Raw genomic sequence first — 18,973 nt, 5'->3', positions numbered from 1 at the left:
CAGCCTGGGTGACAGAGCAAGACTCTGTCTCAGACAAATAAATAATAAAATAATAAAATCCATCATTCTTTTATTTCAGTAATTAAAGTAGTCTTCATCTTTATTTCCTTGGAGCCAGGGAGAAAGGATAATTGTAATTATACAACAAACTTAACTGGCATACTTACCTCCAGTGTTACAGTTTTAGAGTTGGGACAAATGAATGTATGTTAGGCATTAAAAGAATCACTTGAAATTGCTAATTGAAAATGTTTAATTAGCAGCTTATCTAGAATTTTCTTCAGCCTTTTGTCAGTGCCATGATATGGGAATTCTCATGCCTTCATTAAAATGTGTGCTTTTTGATACATACTCTTTAAGTCCTACCTTTTCAGCAATCTAGTAAGTAAATTTAGCATCTCTGAAGGCCAAGTCTGAGGGAGAAAGATCATTCTTCTCTTTATGCAGATAAGGGTCTGGGGTAAATAATTTAACCGAGCTGGTGAGATTTGTGTATATCCGAGGTGTAGAGATGTTTCAGCTGCTTTAGCCTCATGGCTGATTTGGGAATGCTGAATTGTAACGATAACACTGCCTGTAGCTATAACCTGTGCAATATGTGGCTTTCTGCTTTTACTCTTGGTGTTGATGCCTATGTATTTCCTTAGAAATGAAGATGTCCTTAAACCATGATCCAAAGTATTAGAGAAAAACTGGAGTGAGACCAAATTTCTAAATCCATACAAATTTCCTTTTCTTCCTTCAACACCTCATTAATGGCTCATTAATAGTCTTCATTAATAGTCCTGTAAGGAAATTGAACTTGTAGCTAATAGGATGCACGCTTAACTTCCTGAAAGGATACCTAAATGGTTTTATGTTCAGAATTCTCTCTAATTTTCAAGGAATATATCATTCCTATGCTGTATCTATTGTTAATCATTAGAAAAGGTGGAATCCTTCCACTTTGCCATTCTTAATAGCAAAAACTGACAGAGAACCCACAATTAGAAAACTGGTACCAAATCTCATTTTGAATATAAATAGATGATAAATAATGCACTAATATAGTAATATAATAGTACACCAAGGCCTAATATCATTTTTATCAGAAATGAAGGAATGACAATATTGGGAGAAGGGGATTAAATATATATATATATATAATATACATATATTTTATACATATATACTCTAGGTTAAAAATCATCAGTAGATACTGAAAAGGTGTTTGATAAAGTTCAGTGTGAAGTCCTGATGTTTTCCTATTGAAAAGTCTTTCAAAACAACAGAAAATTGAAATAATTATACAAAGGAATATTCTTTACGATTACCTAGATTCATCAATTAACATTTTGCCACATTTTTTGCCTCCTCTTCCCCTCTCTTCCTCTTCTCATCTCCTTATTAATCTATGTATGTATATATATATATGTATAATAGTACATTGCATTTTATAGAGATGCCAGTTCATCCCACAATTAAATTATAAAGTTAAGTGTAATTCCAAACACACTTTTACCAGATCTTTGTTTAACTTGACAAAGTCAGTCATTCTAAAGCTCATAAGGAAATATCAACAGGTGCTTCTGATCAATCATGTTTTTACATGAGTAATGAGAGGGAATGTGTACTACCACATACTAAAGCATATTTTAAAGCTGAAGTAATTAAAATAAGGTCTTGCCTTAAACATAGACATATGAATAAAAAGAATAGCTCAGCAACAGACCCTAGTATGTATGAGTCTGTAAAGAGGGTATTTCAAATTAATGCAGTAAAATGATTAATTTAACAAATATCTATTGAGTCTTACGCATTGGGCAGTCTTCTAGGCCTTTGAGTTAACAGAAGTAAAAATGAACACAAATCTTTTCTTTCATGGAACTTACACTAATGATGGTAACAGACAAAAAATAAACAGGTTAAAACTTATAGTGTTAGAAGAAAAAGTAAAATAGATAAATCGAATAGTTTTGATAAGATAGCCAAGAGAAGCCCTCTTTGAGGTGGTGGATTGTTGATCAAAAGAAATTGAGAGACTTTGCCATGTGAATATCTGAGGTAGAGCACTGAAGGCTGAGGGAACACACTGCAAAGGCCCTGAGAATTGATTATGTCTGGTTATTTGAGAATTGCAAGGAGGCCAGTGGGGCTGGAGCATGACAGTGCAGAGGGGGCTGATTGGTAATAGTGTACTCAGGAATGTAATGTAGGGTACACATCTAGTAGGGCTTATTTTCAATTAATTATACTGAGACTGTGGGTGGGGAATTCAATTCTACCTCACTTTTTATATCAGTATAGGTTTATGATGGCTCAAAATGGTAAATATTTTAAATGATACTATAAAAGATCAAGAAGAAAATATAGTTGAAGAACTGATCTCAGAGTGGGGATGGCCTTTCACATTGTACCTAAAAAAAATTGAATTGACTATTAATATTAAAAGCACATGGCAAAAATATCATAAAATATATTTGCAATGTATGATAGAAAAAGGTTTAATATTAATATATAAAGAATTCATACAGATATGTAAGAAAAAGCTCAGCTTTTCATAAAAATGAGCAAAGGACATGATCAGGCAAGATACACAAGAAGGAAACACAATGGGCTAATAAACATATAAAAATGATTAACTTTCTTAGAAGTCAAGAAATGAAAAAAAATACTATCTTATGCTTATTAAATTGCCAAATTAAGAGGTGGGAAAAGGTAGTACTCATTATTGATGAAGCTAGAGAGGAATGGGCATTCAAATTTCTTTTAAAAATGTAGAAAAATAAAGCTACATTTTTTTTTTTTTTTTTTTTTTGAGATGGAGTCTCACTCTGTTGCCAGGCTGGAATGCAGTGGCGCGATCTTGGCTCACTGCAGCCTCCGTCTCCCAGGTTCAAGTGATTCTCCTGCCTCAGCCTCCTTAGTAGCTGGAATTACAGGCATGCGCCACCATGCCCGGCTAATTTTTTTTTTTTTTTTTTTTTTGTATTTTTAGTAGAGGCGGGGTTTTACCATGTTAGCCAGGATGTTCTTGATCTCTTGACCTCGTGATCCGCCCGCCTCGGCCTCCCAAAGTGCTGGAATTATAGATGTGAGCCACTGCGCACAGCCAGAACTACCTTCTTGAAGACCAGTGTAAAAGTATTTATCAAAAAGCCCTTTAAAATATGTATGCTGTTTGAACTAGCAGTTCCACTTTTAGGAATCTATCCTGGGGCAAAAGAAATAGATCAGTGGGTTAAGATTAAGTTATAATAGCAAAGGAAAAAAGGACTAAACTCAAATGTACAGCAAAAGGAGACTTACTGATAACTCACAGTTCATTTCTATAACAGCATAATATACAGCTGTTAAAAATTATGTAGGACCGTACCAAATGGTATGGAAATAGGTTTGTGGAATTGCTAAATGGATAAAAAATTTAAGTGATACTAAATAATATGTTTAGCATGATTCCAGTTTTGGAAAAAAAATGAATGTAGATAAAATGAGTAGAGGAATATACACTAAAATTATTATGGTAGTTATCTTTGGATGGTAGGATTTAAATATTTTTCCTTTTTTTCTTGATACCATTCTGTATTTTCCAAATCCACACTAAAAACAAGTTTTGACAAAAATAATTCATTCTTTAAGGAAAAAAGTACATCAAAGACAGTTTTATCATTTTCTAAAATTATTTGAAGTATATTCTCTGAAAGTATCTGTTCTTTATTTTTATTACATAATGAGCCTTGAGGACTAGAAACTGAAATGTAGGTCTATTTAGTGCAGTCACTTAACACTAAGAGGTAATTATATGCCATATTTCATTATTGTTAGTGTGGTGCCATTTTATTTCAAAAAACCAAAACACAAATAGAACTTAAAATATATCTTTACAATTTTCAGTGTTGTGACACATTTCAATAAAATTATTAAACTTCATATGTTCTTATAGAACACACAACAAATGGCTACTTGGAGGAGAAAACAAAATCATTTTCAGCCCAAAACAGAAAATCCCAAGCATTGCCAGTCAAGCCATTTTACTTCCCTCTGTACCTTTATCCCTAGTAGAATTAATGGATACTTCTATATATGATGAATGCATTCTAAAATGAGTGGCTTATGTATTTGCAGAAAGTGTGCAGATTCAATAGAATCAGGAATCAAATGCAAAACTAGAGCAGTTATTATAGTGAAGGGCAAGCTGTGGGTTGGGTGAGACAGAATGGAAAGATATTGGTCATCTCAGAATCTTGCTGGGCTTCAGAAACATCCAGAGTTTAGTAAAATGGAGATATCTGTGTCTTGCTCCCTTCCAGGTATTCTGATTCAGGGGGAACTAAATAAAGTTTAAAATAAAAACAAATAAAACCAGAACAGTTTTAGAAGTTTTAGACCCTGGAAACCCTCAGAGACTGTCTGAGACTTTTACTCCAGCTCTTAGACAGCTGTAGTAGCATCTGCTGTACTTCACCTGGGAGAGCAAGACCTAGAGCATTTGTATTCCTGCCCTCTAGTTCCATCCTGAGCTGAATGGTTACAGATTCCAACACTGAGTCTTCCCAATGTGTAGCATAGCTATAGTAAACACTGAAATGGTCATTTTCAGGATTGTTAAATCTCAGTCTAGCCCTTTTATCTATATGAAAGAATACAAAGTTCTCTATACGGTATTTTTATATTCATGTATACCAAGATGGAGAAACATTAGTCAGTGACCATCTCAGCCCCTTCTTGATTCCATAAAAGTAGCTCCTCAAATTTCAAGAGGGGGTATCTGCAGCTTTAAGAAAAGGAAAACCACTGATGTTTTGGTTCTACAAGATATGGTACAGGGTAAAAACAAACGCAGAGGTAGCGTGGCATATGCTATATGCCTTTATCCCAAAGAAGCTGCTTCCTCTCTAGTTCTGTATGATAGCCAGATATATGATACCTTTTCTACATAGTGACATGAAAAACAATATGACCCATTCAGTTATTTTATGTAATAGTCAAATCCAAATGTTTATTAGTATCAACTGTTGAAAGGAGATAGTGACCTAAATGTTTCATGTAACAATCATCTACTTTTTCAATATTTTTAAAGGATCATTAAAATAAATTTTAAATTAAAAAAAATGTGTCAAACTTATAAGAAATATGATTTGTGAACACTACTCCAGTTTTACAGGTTCCTAGCAGAGGGGGTCTCTTCATTGATTTGTGATTTAGTGGGCTCTCACCAGCCTAAGCTGTAGTGGAATCCAGGCTGCTGATTTGTCTTGTTCGCCTCATAGGGTTACTAATTGAATGCCTATAAGCGGGGTATGTAACTTTCAGTCCTTCCCAGTTCTTGCCTCTCCTAAGTGTTGTGCTAGTACGAGTCATATATACAACCTGTATGATGTCTGTAGGACTTTGAACTTGACCTCTGCTGCATATTATTGAAAACTTGACTGATTCTAGAAAAATAATGGCAATCAAAAGAAATAGAGTTTTAATGGTAACTCAAATTTTAACTGTTGTAATCACTAGTACCAGGAAATATTGTAAATTATAACTCCAAATTTTTTAAATATTTTGTATATAAACTGTATCGTTTTTATCCAAATAAGTCTTATTCATTATCTGTCTTTATTTTGTAGTCATACCCTATGGTATTGCAGTATCGACCAAGAATTGATTTCGGTTAGACCAAGGGGCCCAGACCTCACTGAGATGAATCCTGCACTATTTGTTTACTCGTCAACAGATTGCACAGTTAATGGTGTGTGGACTAGAGGAACAAACCAGATTTTCAGCATGCAAATAAGGCCATTGTCTATCTCTAAATTGTCAGTTGCATTCATGTTGTTTCTATTAGGAGCAAACCAAGTGCCATTCTGCTACCGAACCATCTGCATAAGGTATTTGTGTTGTCTCAAAGTGTGCAAGTCATGGTAAAAATCAGTTAGCTGTGCCGCCATGATTCAGCCTTCTGAATATTTTGCTTGCCTGTTCCAAAATTGTTCTAATGTTTAATTACACTAGTAAAATGGCTCAATTTTTGTGGTGTTGCAGTTTTCACATACTTACTCTTTTATTCTTGTTTAAATAGCGTACTGTACAAGAAACTAATAATTATATCTTGAAATTATTTTGTATGGAAATATATTTAGAGAAGTGGTTTTTGAGCCACTGTCTTGTTCTTGGTAAGCTTTTTGTGTGAAAAAAATTCATTCTTGAGTGTGCAAGTCCTTTTGCCAAGAATTCCAATTATTCTGTAACATTAGAGCACAACATAATTGTAGACATTCTAAGCATCTGTCCGTGTAGTCTACCAATTGCACAAGGAAGGCATGTTAGCCCTCCAGATTGAAAATGTATGTGACCTCTTGAACTGAAGTTAGATTCCCAACCATTCAAAATGTTGGCAGCTGATCACATTTACTTCTGATAAAATTAATGTGTAAGTAAGGTTAATCTTCTTTCATAATGCCTTATGACAAGCAGGTGCTGCTTCATGAAACGTCATTGTATAGCCCATTTCATGTATCGTTACATTGTTGCTGTCATTTAATGAGTGCATTATTTCTCTTTTTAAGTTGGCCTTAGGTATATGTCATTGTGGCATGCAGAGGGTTATGATGATTTTAAATATTAGGATTTTTAGAGCACATAACATTAGCTATTTTATAGATTTCAAAAGTCTCAAAACAGTTGTAGATTAAAACTGTTAGTTACCTTTCACATTTCCAAACTATGTGCATAAAATAGAATAAATGCAGTATAGAACTATGCTAACCAAAATTAATAGGTTAAGTGTATTTTATTTTAAATCCTGTAGTAATTGGGGAAATGAGAAGATTATTATTTTATACATGAGTTCGTTAAGATCAGAAATACAAAATGTCTTGTATTTTGCAGTTTTGTTAAGTCTTCCATTCATTTTAGGATTAGTCTGCAAGTCAAAGAAAGTCTTGTTACCTTAAATTATATGAAAACTGTCATTTTAAATCTTTTAATATTTACAGTTTTCAAAAACCTTACTTGGAAATTGCTTTGAAACAAGCTAACCTTTGAAACTTAGGAAAAAATCTTGAAAGTTAGGAAAAATATTTGAGAAATATGACATGAGCACAATCTGTGTGTTACACACATTTAGTTTTTATACTGCATATGTGGTAAATGTGTCACATTTTCCAGTAAAATGTATCAGAAATCAATGCCTTCTGAATTTCAAAATGATTCTTAGAAGTAAGATATTGTACAACTCTAGCAAACATACAAAATACAGCTAAATCTTAATATATTTCACTATGTAAAAGGCTGAAACTTCATAATTATCTTTTCCTTCTATCTTTTTTGAGTCAAAAAGTCTATTAAATTTTTCTGTTGCTCTAACTTTGGGGAAAAAGGTTATGGCAATACTTTAACTTTGTTTTGTTAGATTGTTTTTGTTCTTGGAATGGCTCACAAGCAGAATTTAAAAGGCAGATTTTCATTAACTATAAATGGCTGAAAAAACTGAATTTACTATCTAGCTACAGAAATTATTTTTCTATGCTGTGAAACTCAGTTCCCAGACATCCCTAAGAACTTTTACAAATTATTATAAATTTGTCACACCTAGGTCAGTGATTAAAATAGTGTTTTGCAAATAGAATTTTAATTAACTCAAAATGAATTAAGAGTGCGTTTTAAAAATCACAAGTGAGACTTTGATGTTTTGGCCCCCCAGCCAAAACTTAATGGCCATAAATAAATTTTATCTACAAAATCTCTTTAAATTTGGCCGGTTGCCTTGTCATGTAATTTCACTATTTTCCAAGGAAATATATAGGAAGCAATTATGAAACTGAGAATAGTTGTATATAGAATTCTTTTGTTTACTGATAATGCATTAACATTTTTATTGAAATGCAATGGAATATGTGCCAAAACACGTGAAAAGCTTACATAAAGAAAGGCATCAATTGTTGTTTGGAGAAAGGTACACATTTTTTTGATGGTCCTATACTACTAGAATCACAGATTTCTTCAACTGACTTATTTTGGTATATTCAACTACAGCTTTCTAAGGATAGGACTACTTTCATGTCTAGTAATACACTGTATTCCCCGTTAATTATCCCTTAAGTCAGATTGTAGAATTTGCAAGAAACTAGGTATAGAAAAAATGTACAGGCAACTTTTGTGGTTAGCTTTATAAATTTAGGGTGCTTATAAAATGAATTCTTTATATAAATAACCTATAGGAATTATCTGAATCTGTAACATCAGAGACTAAAACTAAAAGTTTCCTTTAATCTGTTGTTTCTTAAGCAATAAACTGAAAGACCTTTACTTCCATAAAAGATTTTGTTATCTCTTTTATCTGCCTTAGAAATTATAAGTGTAAAAGTGTCAAGGGAACTTAGATATAAAGAATGACTGTGGTTTATAAACATTGCTTTAATTGAAGTAATCACATCAGTTAATAGAGAAATCAAAATATGTATGGTCTTTTCTCTAGATTACCAAAACACCTTTACAAAGTAAGAAAAAATAAACTAAAGTGCTCATTGATGAGGTAATACTCAGTCTGGAGTACAGGTAACTTGGGTAATGCCTTTTAACTACTCTTAGAGGAGTATATTATTTCTTTATACATCAAGCATCTATCCCATAGTAATGTGCCACATTTTATAAACGTAATGACTTTGCTCAACTACATTACACACTCAAATGTAATCTAAATTTAAACTGATTAAGGAAAAAAGTGTGTTATATAATATTGTGAACTGTTTAGCTTTACTGAAATATTTAAGAGAAAGTGCCTCATTACTAAAGTGCATTTCTGTTTTAAATTTACTGCATAAAGTTTGAGTTATCTGTACCTGTCTCTTATGAATGGTTTCATATCTAAATAGGCTCTTGTAAGTTAATTTTTTTGGAAGATTTTCATAAGAATATAGATATCACCAAAGACATTTTACAGTAATTAATAACCATGTTGGAGAGACGGTTTTAACAGTTTGGAGGTTGGAAATTTTTAGATTGCAATTTAATTTTATATAGTTAGGCAATAACCTTGATTAATTGCTAAAATATCACCAAAGAAAGGCTTTAAACTGAATTTTCTTGGTGAGATCAGTCAAATTCAGGCTTTTCTTGCAATAATCAGAACACACTTCCTTTCAAATATGTTCATTGTTTTTCAGCATCATCTAACAGATCTTAGGAAATCCTCAAAGATGAGAAAGAGGTAAACACAACAAATAGCCTTCCTCTGCATGAAAAGTGAGAGAAATACATACTTTGAAAAGAAAGTTCAGATTTTTAATTTGAGAGGCTTTTTATTTCATGGAGGCAGTGTAAACTAAAATTAAACTTAGATTTAGCTCCTGTATTCGTCACAATATGAGAAATTTTATTAAAGGCAGACTTTGGTAAAAGTGCCAACACACTTACTTGTATAGAAAAGAGTTCATTCTATGGGATTTATATAAGTAAGTGCTTTCTCTATATTCAAAATATTTCATAAGGGCCTGTGGTTTTTTTCCCCTTAAAAAGCAACTCTAGGCCGGGCACAGTGGCTCATGCCTGTGATCCCAGCACTTTGGGAGGCCAAGGCAGGTGGATCACTTGAGGTCAGGAGTTTGAGACCAGCTGGTCAACATGGTGAAACCCCATCTCTACTAAAAATACAAAAATTAGCCAGGTGTGGTGGCACACGCCTGTAATCCCAGCTACATGGGAGGCTGAGGCAGGAGAATCTCTTGAACCCAGGAGGCGGAGGTTGCAGTGAGCCACGATTACACCACTGCACTCCAGCCTGGGTGACAGAGCGAGACTCCGTCTCCAAAAAAATGCAACTCTTGGTCTTGTTTCTCAGCACTTAGTTTATTGTTATTAGAATTTAGCCATACAGCCAACTTTGACAAAATGGGTCACAGAACAAGCATGTACATCAAGAGGAAGTTCCGTATCCCCCTTGTACCGTTTCTCCTTGGGAATTCATGCTATGGGCTACCTTAAAGGTAAAACTCATCTTATGGAGTCTTTCTGATAGGTCACTCGGTAAATCTCCTTGGATAGGGTGAAAATGGATGCACACTCTATTACATACTCTGGTTTATCATAAGGAATTTTCCAGAAAGCTAAACTTTATACTAATAAGATATTGGTTGGTAGTAGGAACTTCAAAAGTGAATGAGTTTGCCATAACTTTAATTTTCTGGATTAGAAACACAAAACTTGAAATGCAATTATCAATATTTTGTAATATATATTCCCACAGTTTGGGTAAAAATAAGGAACATGTCTGCTAGATCTGGTTTATGAAAAAGTGAAAAATATTAAATACACCAGAGACTCAAACCCTTTCAAGGCACACAATAACTGTTTCTGGATTTACCTGACAAACCTAGTTGAGTAGCATTTTGATGGAAAACATCAGACTGAAAGTTCATTCAAATGTACTTAAATGTACAATACAGTGTTCAATAGTTTTTACTGCAGTGATGTTTTTCCAATAATTTAAGTAATTCTCTTCCTAGTGTAATACAGTTTTCATAAATAATGTTTACTTGCTTTCCTTATATTTTCAAATAAAATTAAAATGCTCGAGCACTTCCTTTCAGAAAGTTATAAAATTAAAAATAATTATTTTAAATACTTGTTCAAATGTGTCTGTATACTCGCTATGCCCCTTTTTCTATAATTCCAAACTGAGACTGATTTTTCAGAGATTTTTAATTTTAATAATTTTAAATCTAGAATCAAGTGAAACAGATATGTTAAATACTGAGTCTAGTTTTCTTCCATCTTATGGAGCTTCATGGAATAAGAAACTCATCTAGTGCAAATGAAGATTAAATATTTCGGGGTGATGGAGAGATAGTCAACAAATTTATTTATCCATCCTCTGCACATCAGTCCACTGGAGCAGGAGTTCTACACATTAAAAATGTAATGGGATCAGCCTAGCATTGTTTGGGGTCGGTTTTCTTTTGTTGTATTTTTTAGAGTGGGGGTGGGGGCCTAAGTGTCCTTATGAAGCTGTGGTCCACGACAGGAGCTTGTTGGGGGAGTACCAGGGTTCTGCTGCTTTCCTGCATCTGAGCAGCACAACAGAGATCACCAGTTTTAAATAGAGTAGCCCTCGCAATCAAAATATCATAGAATATATTGTAAAGTTATGTTGCTAATTTTCCTTTGAAATATAAAATATTTTAAGCTTTTTGTCAAAAGTGGTAACATCTTAATACAAATAAAAACCTTTTTGTGGTTGTAAGATTTAGCTTATAAATCATTCAAATTGAAGTGAAAGAATTACCAGGTCATTGTTAATGACTTAGTCTATTAAGAATATATGTATTTTTGTAAAGGAAAAGCACTTGTAGATATTTAATCAGTACAAGATATGTCTTTTGCAGAAATAAAATGCTGCTTAGAGATTCTCTTTAAATATTTTTTATTTTTGTGCTCAAATGTATTTTCTGTTGATCTATGGAATGTTCTGTACAAAGCTGTATGATTGTACTGTTGGGCTAGATACTTTTTTTTTTTTAATCTGGACTTAGCCAAGTATATTTCACCATGTTAAAATACAGTATCTTTGTTATTAAAAATTAAATTGCATAATTTATTATTGTTTGTCATCTTTAATATTAGTCGCTGTAGATTGCAGCCTTCATTAAATGTATCTCCTTTAAGTACTAGTCCTGTAGCAAATTTTATTGAAATTTATTGAGTATTTGAGATCATAAATATTTTCTAAGGATTATTCAGCTATTTATTTTAAAATGGCACGCTGTCCCTCAAATACTACTTAAGGTGTATACACACACACACCCTTGAAGAATTTTTTGTTTTGTTAGATTAATCAACTCCAAAAATCCTTTTGAAAGTAATTAGGAATCTAATTACTAATTATCTTATTTAAGGGACATTGCTAGTATGAATGCTTCAAAAACGGAATCAATAGTCACCCTACATTAAATCCAAATCGGTGTACTCTACACATCTGCCTACATGTCTGCGTGAGCATGAGTGCTCCCCAAATGCCTGTAATTTATGAGAGCTATTTAATACTCACTTTCATTTTTCCTTCCCCACTCAGTTCTTTCATTTCTCCCTACAGAATCAAGGAGAAATCTCCCAGGAAGGCAAAACCTCTGGACCACCAAGTCCTTGAAGTAGGGCGACCCACTGCCACAGTTTTAGTGGGAGTGTCCCAGTTTTAGCACTTAATAATCTCATGACCCGGGAGCTCCCCTAGTCTTCTGCAAACTGGGATGGTGGTTTCCTCTACCTGGGAGCCTGGCACCCCTGCCGGGCCCTACAGGATTACATCTGTTGACTGCACTCAGTTTTACTTCAATGCAGGTGGTGTTTCTTTCTCTTGGTAGATTTCTTTCACTAACACCCCTGTGAGTCTTGTCAGATGTGATTAAACTCTGGGCAACACAAATGGAATGAAAAGACGGAGGTGGAATTTTTTTTTTTTTTTTTTAACGTGAGATAACTGACAGATAAGACTTGAGATGAACCGGGGGGGTTAAAGAAGGGTATGCGTGCCTCTGGGTGCTTTGCTATCTATGTGCTCACACATAGGAAGGAGTGTGTGTAATGTACTGGGGAAGAGACCATGGAAGCCCGACCTGGGCAGGAGCCCCTGGAAAGTGGGGGAGGGGAAGGCAGCCGTGGCTGCAAAATTGAGGCACACAGTTTCCCATCACGGCCTCCAGAGGGCGCCATCAGCCCGAAGTGGTTCTTCGCCTTTTGGGGGCGGGCAGAAGGAAGCCGATCCACCTGGAGAGTGGGTAAGGAAAGCTGCAACCCACTGCCTTCAGGGCTGGGGCATGCAAGAACGAGGAGTGGACCACTAGTAGTGCTTGAATGTCCTCCTTGTTAACTCCAGCTGGGATATACACCTCTGCCTCATAAGATCAAAGCTCTTTCATTCCTGCTTTAACTTTGCCAGTTTCCTTTACTTCGGAAAGAATGAGAAAACTCATCCTAGAAATCCCAGGGATCTGTGCCCTCCAGAGGAAGATCTCTGCAAAGCTGTTTACGGCGGATTGTGTGGAGGCCAGCTTCTCTGGCACGGCGCGGTGTCCCCGTAGAGCGTTTCCAGGGAGCGGAGGCCCTGGGTCACCGGCTCGAATGAATAGTGAGCTGATTGCCGCTCCATGCTGATGGATGTATATTTGTTACATTTGAAGTGTTCTGAGAAAAGAACTGCTTCTGAAAAGAAGAGCTTTGTGTGAGCACAGTGAACATGAAGGGCGAGATTCCAAAACCTTTAGGAGGGTTTTCTTTCTGTGCAAGAATGAGCCACAGAAAGCTGTTCCCAGCATCCTCTGCTAATCTAGGAACACCTATGGAAAAGCGTTGCCCCGGTCTCCATCCCAGGGGTGGAATCATGAGGTACAGAAGCTGCCATCAGAGCCCGGGGCTGGCTCTGTCATTGCTCCTTGGGTGACCTCCCGGTAAACCGCTAGAGAGCCGGGCCTCAGTTTTCTCATCTGTAAAATGAGGAGCCCGGCTGTAGGGTACCCAAGTTCCCTCCCAGGTCTGGCACTTCCTGAGGGTCCTATTGTTCACCAAAGAGCTAATAATGCTAGTTCTCAAATTTTTTGCTCTTGGGACGCCTTCACAAATCTTAAAAGTACTGAGCCTCCCCCCACCCCATGGATCTGTGGAGGCTTCTTTTGCTATTTGGCAGTCAGTACTAATCAAACTAACTGACATAGAAGAATTTTAGCTTATACTTCATGTGTCTAAGGCTCTCTCCAAGGGCCTTCTCTCTGCCCTGTCATGTTTACGTTTGTCTTGGTTAATGTAAGGCACTGATTATGGCCTCTGGATGCACATTGGAATCACCTGTAGAGCTGAGACGTAACCTCAGACCAATTCCCACAGATTCTCATTTAGTTGGTCTCTGCAAGCGTAGTGGGGAGGGGGCTACCAGGTGATTTTTAATGTGTAGCCATGCTTGAGAAGGGCCACTCTGATAGCTCTGTGGTTCTCAAAGTGAGCCAGCAGCATCAGTATTACCTGGGAATTTGTTAGAAATGCAAATTCTCAGGCCTGCCATGGCCCTACTAGGGCGGAGCCCAGCAATCTGTTTTAACAAGCCTTCCAGGTGATTTGAATACATGCTACAGTTTGAGACCCAGTGTTCTCAATTGCCACACCTCCGCAGCTTCCACTCCCACCTTCGCCATCACCTCCACCAACTAAGTAAGCCCATGAAAGTGTTTCAGGTTTCTGTCTTCCAAGGTGCAGCTGTCTGTGTTTGCAGTGGTGACAGGGGCTTGAGGGGCATCATTTGCACGCGAGGAGCTGCTGGGCTCTTCAGCGAGAATGAACCAAAGGTCAGTAAATGCCACACACATATTCCATTCAGCAAATATTTATTGCATAAATATTTATTGAGGTACCAGCCTACTGCTGAGGGCATCACCTTACAGAATGCTTGCTGCTTAGGAGATGCTTCAGAAATGCTGGCTGAGTGAAACCTCAAGGCATTTTTGCAGCCATTCATGCTGCCTAAGAATTATGCATCCTGTTTACTCTGTCCTTACCTTTGACACGTGGAAGCTCTAATCCTTGGGAATCCTGAAAAGCAAGGGTCCCTCTGGCACAGCAACCAAAAAGAAAATCACAACCACACCTAGCCTGAGCTAGCCTCGCCAACAATATTGCTTTTGCAAAGAATGGAAAATATTTGCAAATGGTTGAATGTTGAATCATGGGTTCTAGAATATTAGTTAATCTTATAGAAATTCCATTTTACTATGGAAACAATAGGCTAATTGTTAGAGTGGATGGAGAGCTATAGGATTGTCTCCTCCACACTCACATACTTGTTTTTCTAGAAACTGCCACCTATCCCCATCCATATTTCTCATAGGAGCTCTCTCTCTTTCTCTCTCTTTTTCTCTCTCTTTCTGTATATAGTACATGACCCACCAACCTAACTGGCACTCAATCCAAGGTGGGCTAGTGACTCTTGACTCCTGTGGTTAGAATTGTTTGGACTTGACACTGATCAATCTCCCTATGGTGACTGAAGCTGGAAGATTCAGTATTAGGGTTCTCCATAGATATGGGACCAATAGTGTGTGTGTGTATGTGTGTGTCTACAGAGAGAGAGAGAGAGAGAGAAGATAGAAGATAGATAGATAGATAGATGATAGATAGATAGATAGATAGATGGATAGATAGATGAAAAGGAATTTATTAGGGGAATTGGCTAAGACAGGTTGTCTACGAGCTGGAGACCCTGGGATGCTGGTAGCATGGCTCAGTCTAAGTTCAAAGGCCTTGGAACTAGGGAAGCAGGTGGTGTAATTCTCAGTCTGAGGCTGAAGGCCTGAGAACTTGGGGTGGGGTGGAGGACTGTGGTAAGTTTTAGAGCCTAAAAGTTGGAGCTTGGAGATCTGATGTCCGAGGGACAGAAGAAAAGTATACCCCAAATCCAGGAGAGAGAGAGAGGAACTCACCTTTTTGTTCTATTCGGGTCCCCAGCTGATTGGATGGTGCCTGCCCACATTGAGGGCAGATCTTCCGCACTCAGTACGTTGACTCACATGGCAATCTCCTCTGGAAACAGCCTCCATGACATACTCACAAATAATCATTTATTTACCTGTTCTTTATTTCACTGGTGTCCATGGGAAGAGACCACCAAACAGGCTTTGTGTGAGCAATAAAGCTTTTAATCACCTGGGTGCAGGCGGGCTGAGTCCGAAAAGAGTCAGCAAAGGGAGATAGGGGTGGGGCCGTTTTATAAGATTTGGGTAGGTAAAGGAAAATTACAGCCAAAGGGGGTTGTTCTCTGGAGGGCAGGTGTGTGGGTCACAGGGTGCTCAGTAGGGGAGCTTTTGAGCCAGGATGAGCCAGGAGAAGGAATTTCACAAGATAATGTCATCAGTTAAGGCAGGAACCGGCCATCTGGATGTGTACGTGCAGGTCACAGGGATATGATGGCTTAGCTTGGGCTCAGAGGCCTGATATTCCTGTCTTCTTATATTAATAAGAAAAATAAAATGAAATAGTGGTTAAGTGTTGGGATGGCAAAAATTTGGGGGGATGGTATGGAGAGATATTTCTCAGGGCTGCTTCGAGTGGGATTAGGGGTGGCGTGGGAACCTAGAGTGGGAGAGGTTAAGCTGAAGGAAGATTTTGTGGTAAGGGGTGATATTGTGGGACTGTTAGAAGAAATATTTGTCATTTAGAATTATTGGTGATGGCCTGGATACGGTTTTGTATGAATTGAAAAACTAAACGGAATAAGAGAAGGAGAAAACAGGTATTAAAGGTCTAAGAATTGGGAGGACCCAGGACATCTAATTAGAGAGTGCTTAAGGAGGTTCAGCATAGTCCTGCCAGCGAAGATTATTTATTTACTTTAAGAGTTAAGAGTGGCAGTTTGTTTTGCAAAAAAAAAAAAATGTTCTATAAACATGAGGGGTAATACTTGGGTGATAAAACTCAGGATAGATCTCAACAATAAAGTTTGAGAAGCTCTCAAATTCATACCACATGTTAGAGATCTTGAAAGGTCACATTAAAGGAGATGAAACAAAGGACAAAATGTTCAAAGCAAGTGTTTGATGTCTAAATTGTTACGGGTGTGCTGTTGTGACTCAATTACTTTCTGAACTGTCAGTGTGAGTCTGATACAGGGAAGACACATTAACTGAACCCTGATCTAGTGCTGTCCTCTGCTCATATGCATTTTATACAGTAAAAAGGTCAAAATATTGCCCAAACAAAATTCTACATTCAATAATTCCTGGGTCACCTCTTACTTCACCCTCACCTTTTGTGAATTTAAGACTCTGCCTCTGGTTCCTCATCTGTTAAATATGAACTATTTCACAAAAGTTTTCAAAGACCAGTAAATAAAATAACATTAACAAAAAAAAAAAAAAAAAAAAGAGTGGCAGTTTGGGGATAGCACCAGGAGATATCAGCTGTGATGACTTGGAGAAACAGTGTAAACCGGCAGTGTAAACAAGAGCAGGGCACGTATGAGTAGTTGAGAACGGTGAATAGGAGTATGACTAGACAGAAGATTGTAGGGATGACAAGTTTTCTGGGGCACAGTCCAAGTTGGTCTGGTGTCTGGAATGAGACTGGGGCCTAATAAAAAGGAGCATCCATACAGGAGCTCAAATGGGCTGTACCCTGTAGCATTCCAAGGACAGGCCTGAATTCTGAGGAAAGAAAGAGGTAAAAGTATTGTCCAGTCCTTTTTAAGTTGGTGGCTGCCTGAAGACTGAGAACTGTAAGGGATATAAAGGTTTCACTGAATACCAAGAGCCTGAAAAACTGCTTGGCTGATCTGACTAATAAAGACGGGTCCACTATCGGACTGCGTAGAGGTGGGAAGGCCAAACCAAGTAATTATGTCTGACAGAAGGGAAGAAATGACCGCGGTGGCCTTCTCAGTCCCTGTAGGAAAGGCCTCTACCCATCCAGTGAAAGTGTCTACCCAGACCAAGAGGTATTTTAGTTTCCTGACTCAGGGCATGTTGAATAAAGCCAATTTGCCAGTCCCGGGCAGGGGCAAATCCCTGAGCTTGATGTGTGGGAAAGGGAGGAGGCCTGAACATTCCCTGAGGGGTAGTAGAATAGCAGATGGAACACTGAGAAGTGATCTTCTTGAGGATAGATTTCCATGATGGAAAGGAAATGAGAGGTTCTAAGAGACGAGCTAGTGGCTTGTAAGCTACATGGAAGAGGTTGTGAAATGACGACAGAATAGAATGGGCCTGTGAGGCCGGAAGGAGATACTTTCCTTGGTCTAAGACCCATTTGCCTTGTGTGGGAAGAGATTGATAGGTGGAAGTTTCAGTGGGGGAGTAGGTGGGAGTGGCCAGATGAGAAGGAGAAAAACTGAAAGTGAGGGAGAGAAGTTGGAATGCTACTGCTTTTTTAGCTACCTTATCAGCATAAGCATTGTCCTGAGCAATGGGATCTGATGCCCTTTGATGGCCTTTGCAGTGAATGACTCTAGCTTCCTTTGGAAGTAAAGCAGCTTTCAGAAGCATTTTTATTAAAGAGGCATTAATGATGGAGGACCTTTGTGTAGTGAGGAAACCTCTTGCATGGTGGTGCAGGATATGGAAGGCATATTTAGAGTCAGTATAAATATTGACATTTAGTCCTTTTGCAAGAGTGAGGGCTTGACTTAAGGCAATGAGTTCGGCTTGCTGAGAGGTAGTGGAGGGGGGCAGAGCAGTAGCCTCAGTGATAGACGTGGAAGATACTGTAGCATAGCCTGCCTTTGCTGGTGTGTGGCGATTAGGCCTGGTGGAACTGCCATCAATAAACTAAATGTGATCAGGGTGAGGAACAGGAAATAAGGAAATATGGGGAAATGGGGTGAATGTCAGGTGGATCAGAGAGATACAGTCATGAGGGTCAGCTGTGGCATCCAGAATAATGTGGGAGGCCGGATTGAAGTCCGTTCTGGGAACAATGGTAATTGTGGGAGACTCAACAAAGAGTGAGTACAGCTGAAGGAGCCAGGAAGCAGAAAGTATATGCATCAGGTATGAGGAAGAAAATAGATTTTGGAAGTTATGAGAACTGTAGAAAGTGAGTTGAGCATAGTTTGTGATTTTTAGGGCCTCTAAAAGTATGAAAGCAGTGGCAGCTGCTGCACACAGACATGAGAGCTAGGCTAAAACAGTAAGGTCAAGTTGTTTGGACGGAAAGGCTACAGGGTGCGGTCTCAGCCCTTGTGTAAGAATTCTGACCGCACTAACCATGCCTAGGAAGGAAAGGAGTTGTTGTTTTGTAGAAGGGATTCAGGTTTGGGAGATTAGTTGAACACGATCAGCAGGGAGAGCACGTGTGTTTTTATGAGAATTACGCCGAGATAGGTAACAGATGAGGATGAAATTTGGGCTTGACTGAAGTAATGGGGGCTGTCTGTGAAGCCTTGCGGCAGTACAGCCCAGGTAATTTGCTGAGCCTAATGGGTGTCAGGGTCAGTCCAAGTGAAAGCAAAGAGAGGGTGGGTATGAAGGGTGCA

General features: G+C 37.7%; 1 protein-coding gene across 11 annotated transcripts in view; it reads left to right on the top strand.

The window, feature by feature from the left end:
- The window catches only part of PCGF5 (polycomb group ring finger 5), a 124,395-nt gene extending 112,832 nt beyond the window's left edge, over positions 1 to 11,563 (top strand). For all 11 annotated transcript variants that reach the window (XM_055274233.2, XM_055274231.2, XM_063637865.1 and 8 more), the window contains one exon: positions 5,598 to 11,563. In XM_055274233.2, the coding sequence (XP_055130208.1) occupies positions 5,598 to 5,645 (48 nt within the window). In that variant the 3' untranslated portion in view covers positions 5,646 to 11,563. The remainder of the gene's footprint in view (positions 1 to 5,597) is intronic.
- Positions 11,564 to 18,973: the final 7,410 nt, after the last annotated feature.

Source organism: Symphalangus syndactylus, chromosome 4 (genome assembly GCF_028878055.3).
Source record: "Symphalangus syndactylus isolate Jambi chromosome 4, NHGRI_mSymSyn1-v2.1_pri, whole genome shotgun sequence".
Lineage (NCBI taxonomy): Eukaryota > Metazoa > Chordata > Mammalia > Primates > Hylobatidae > Symphalangus > Symphalangus syndactylus.
Note: the sequence above shows the minus strand (reverse complement) of the source record. Positions and strands in the feature narration are given on the sequence as shown.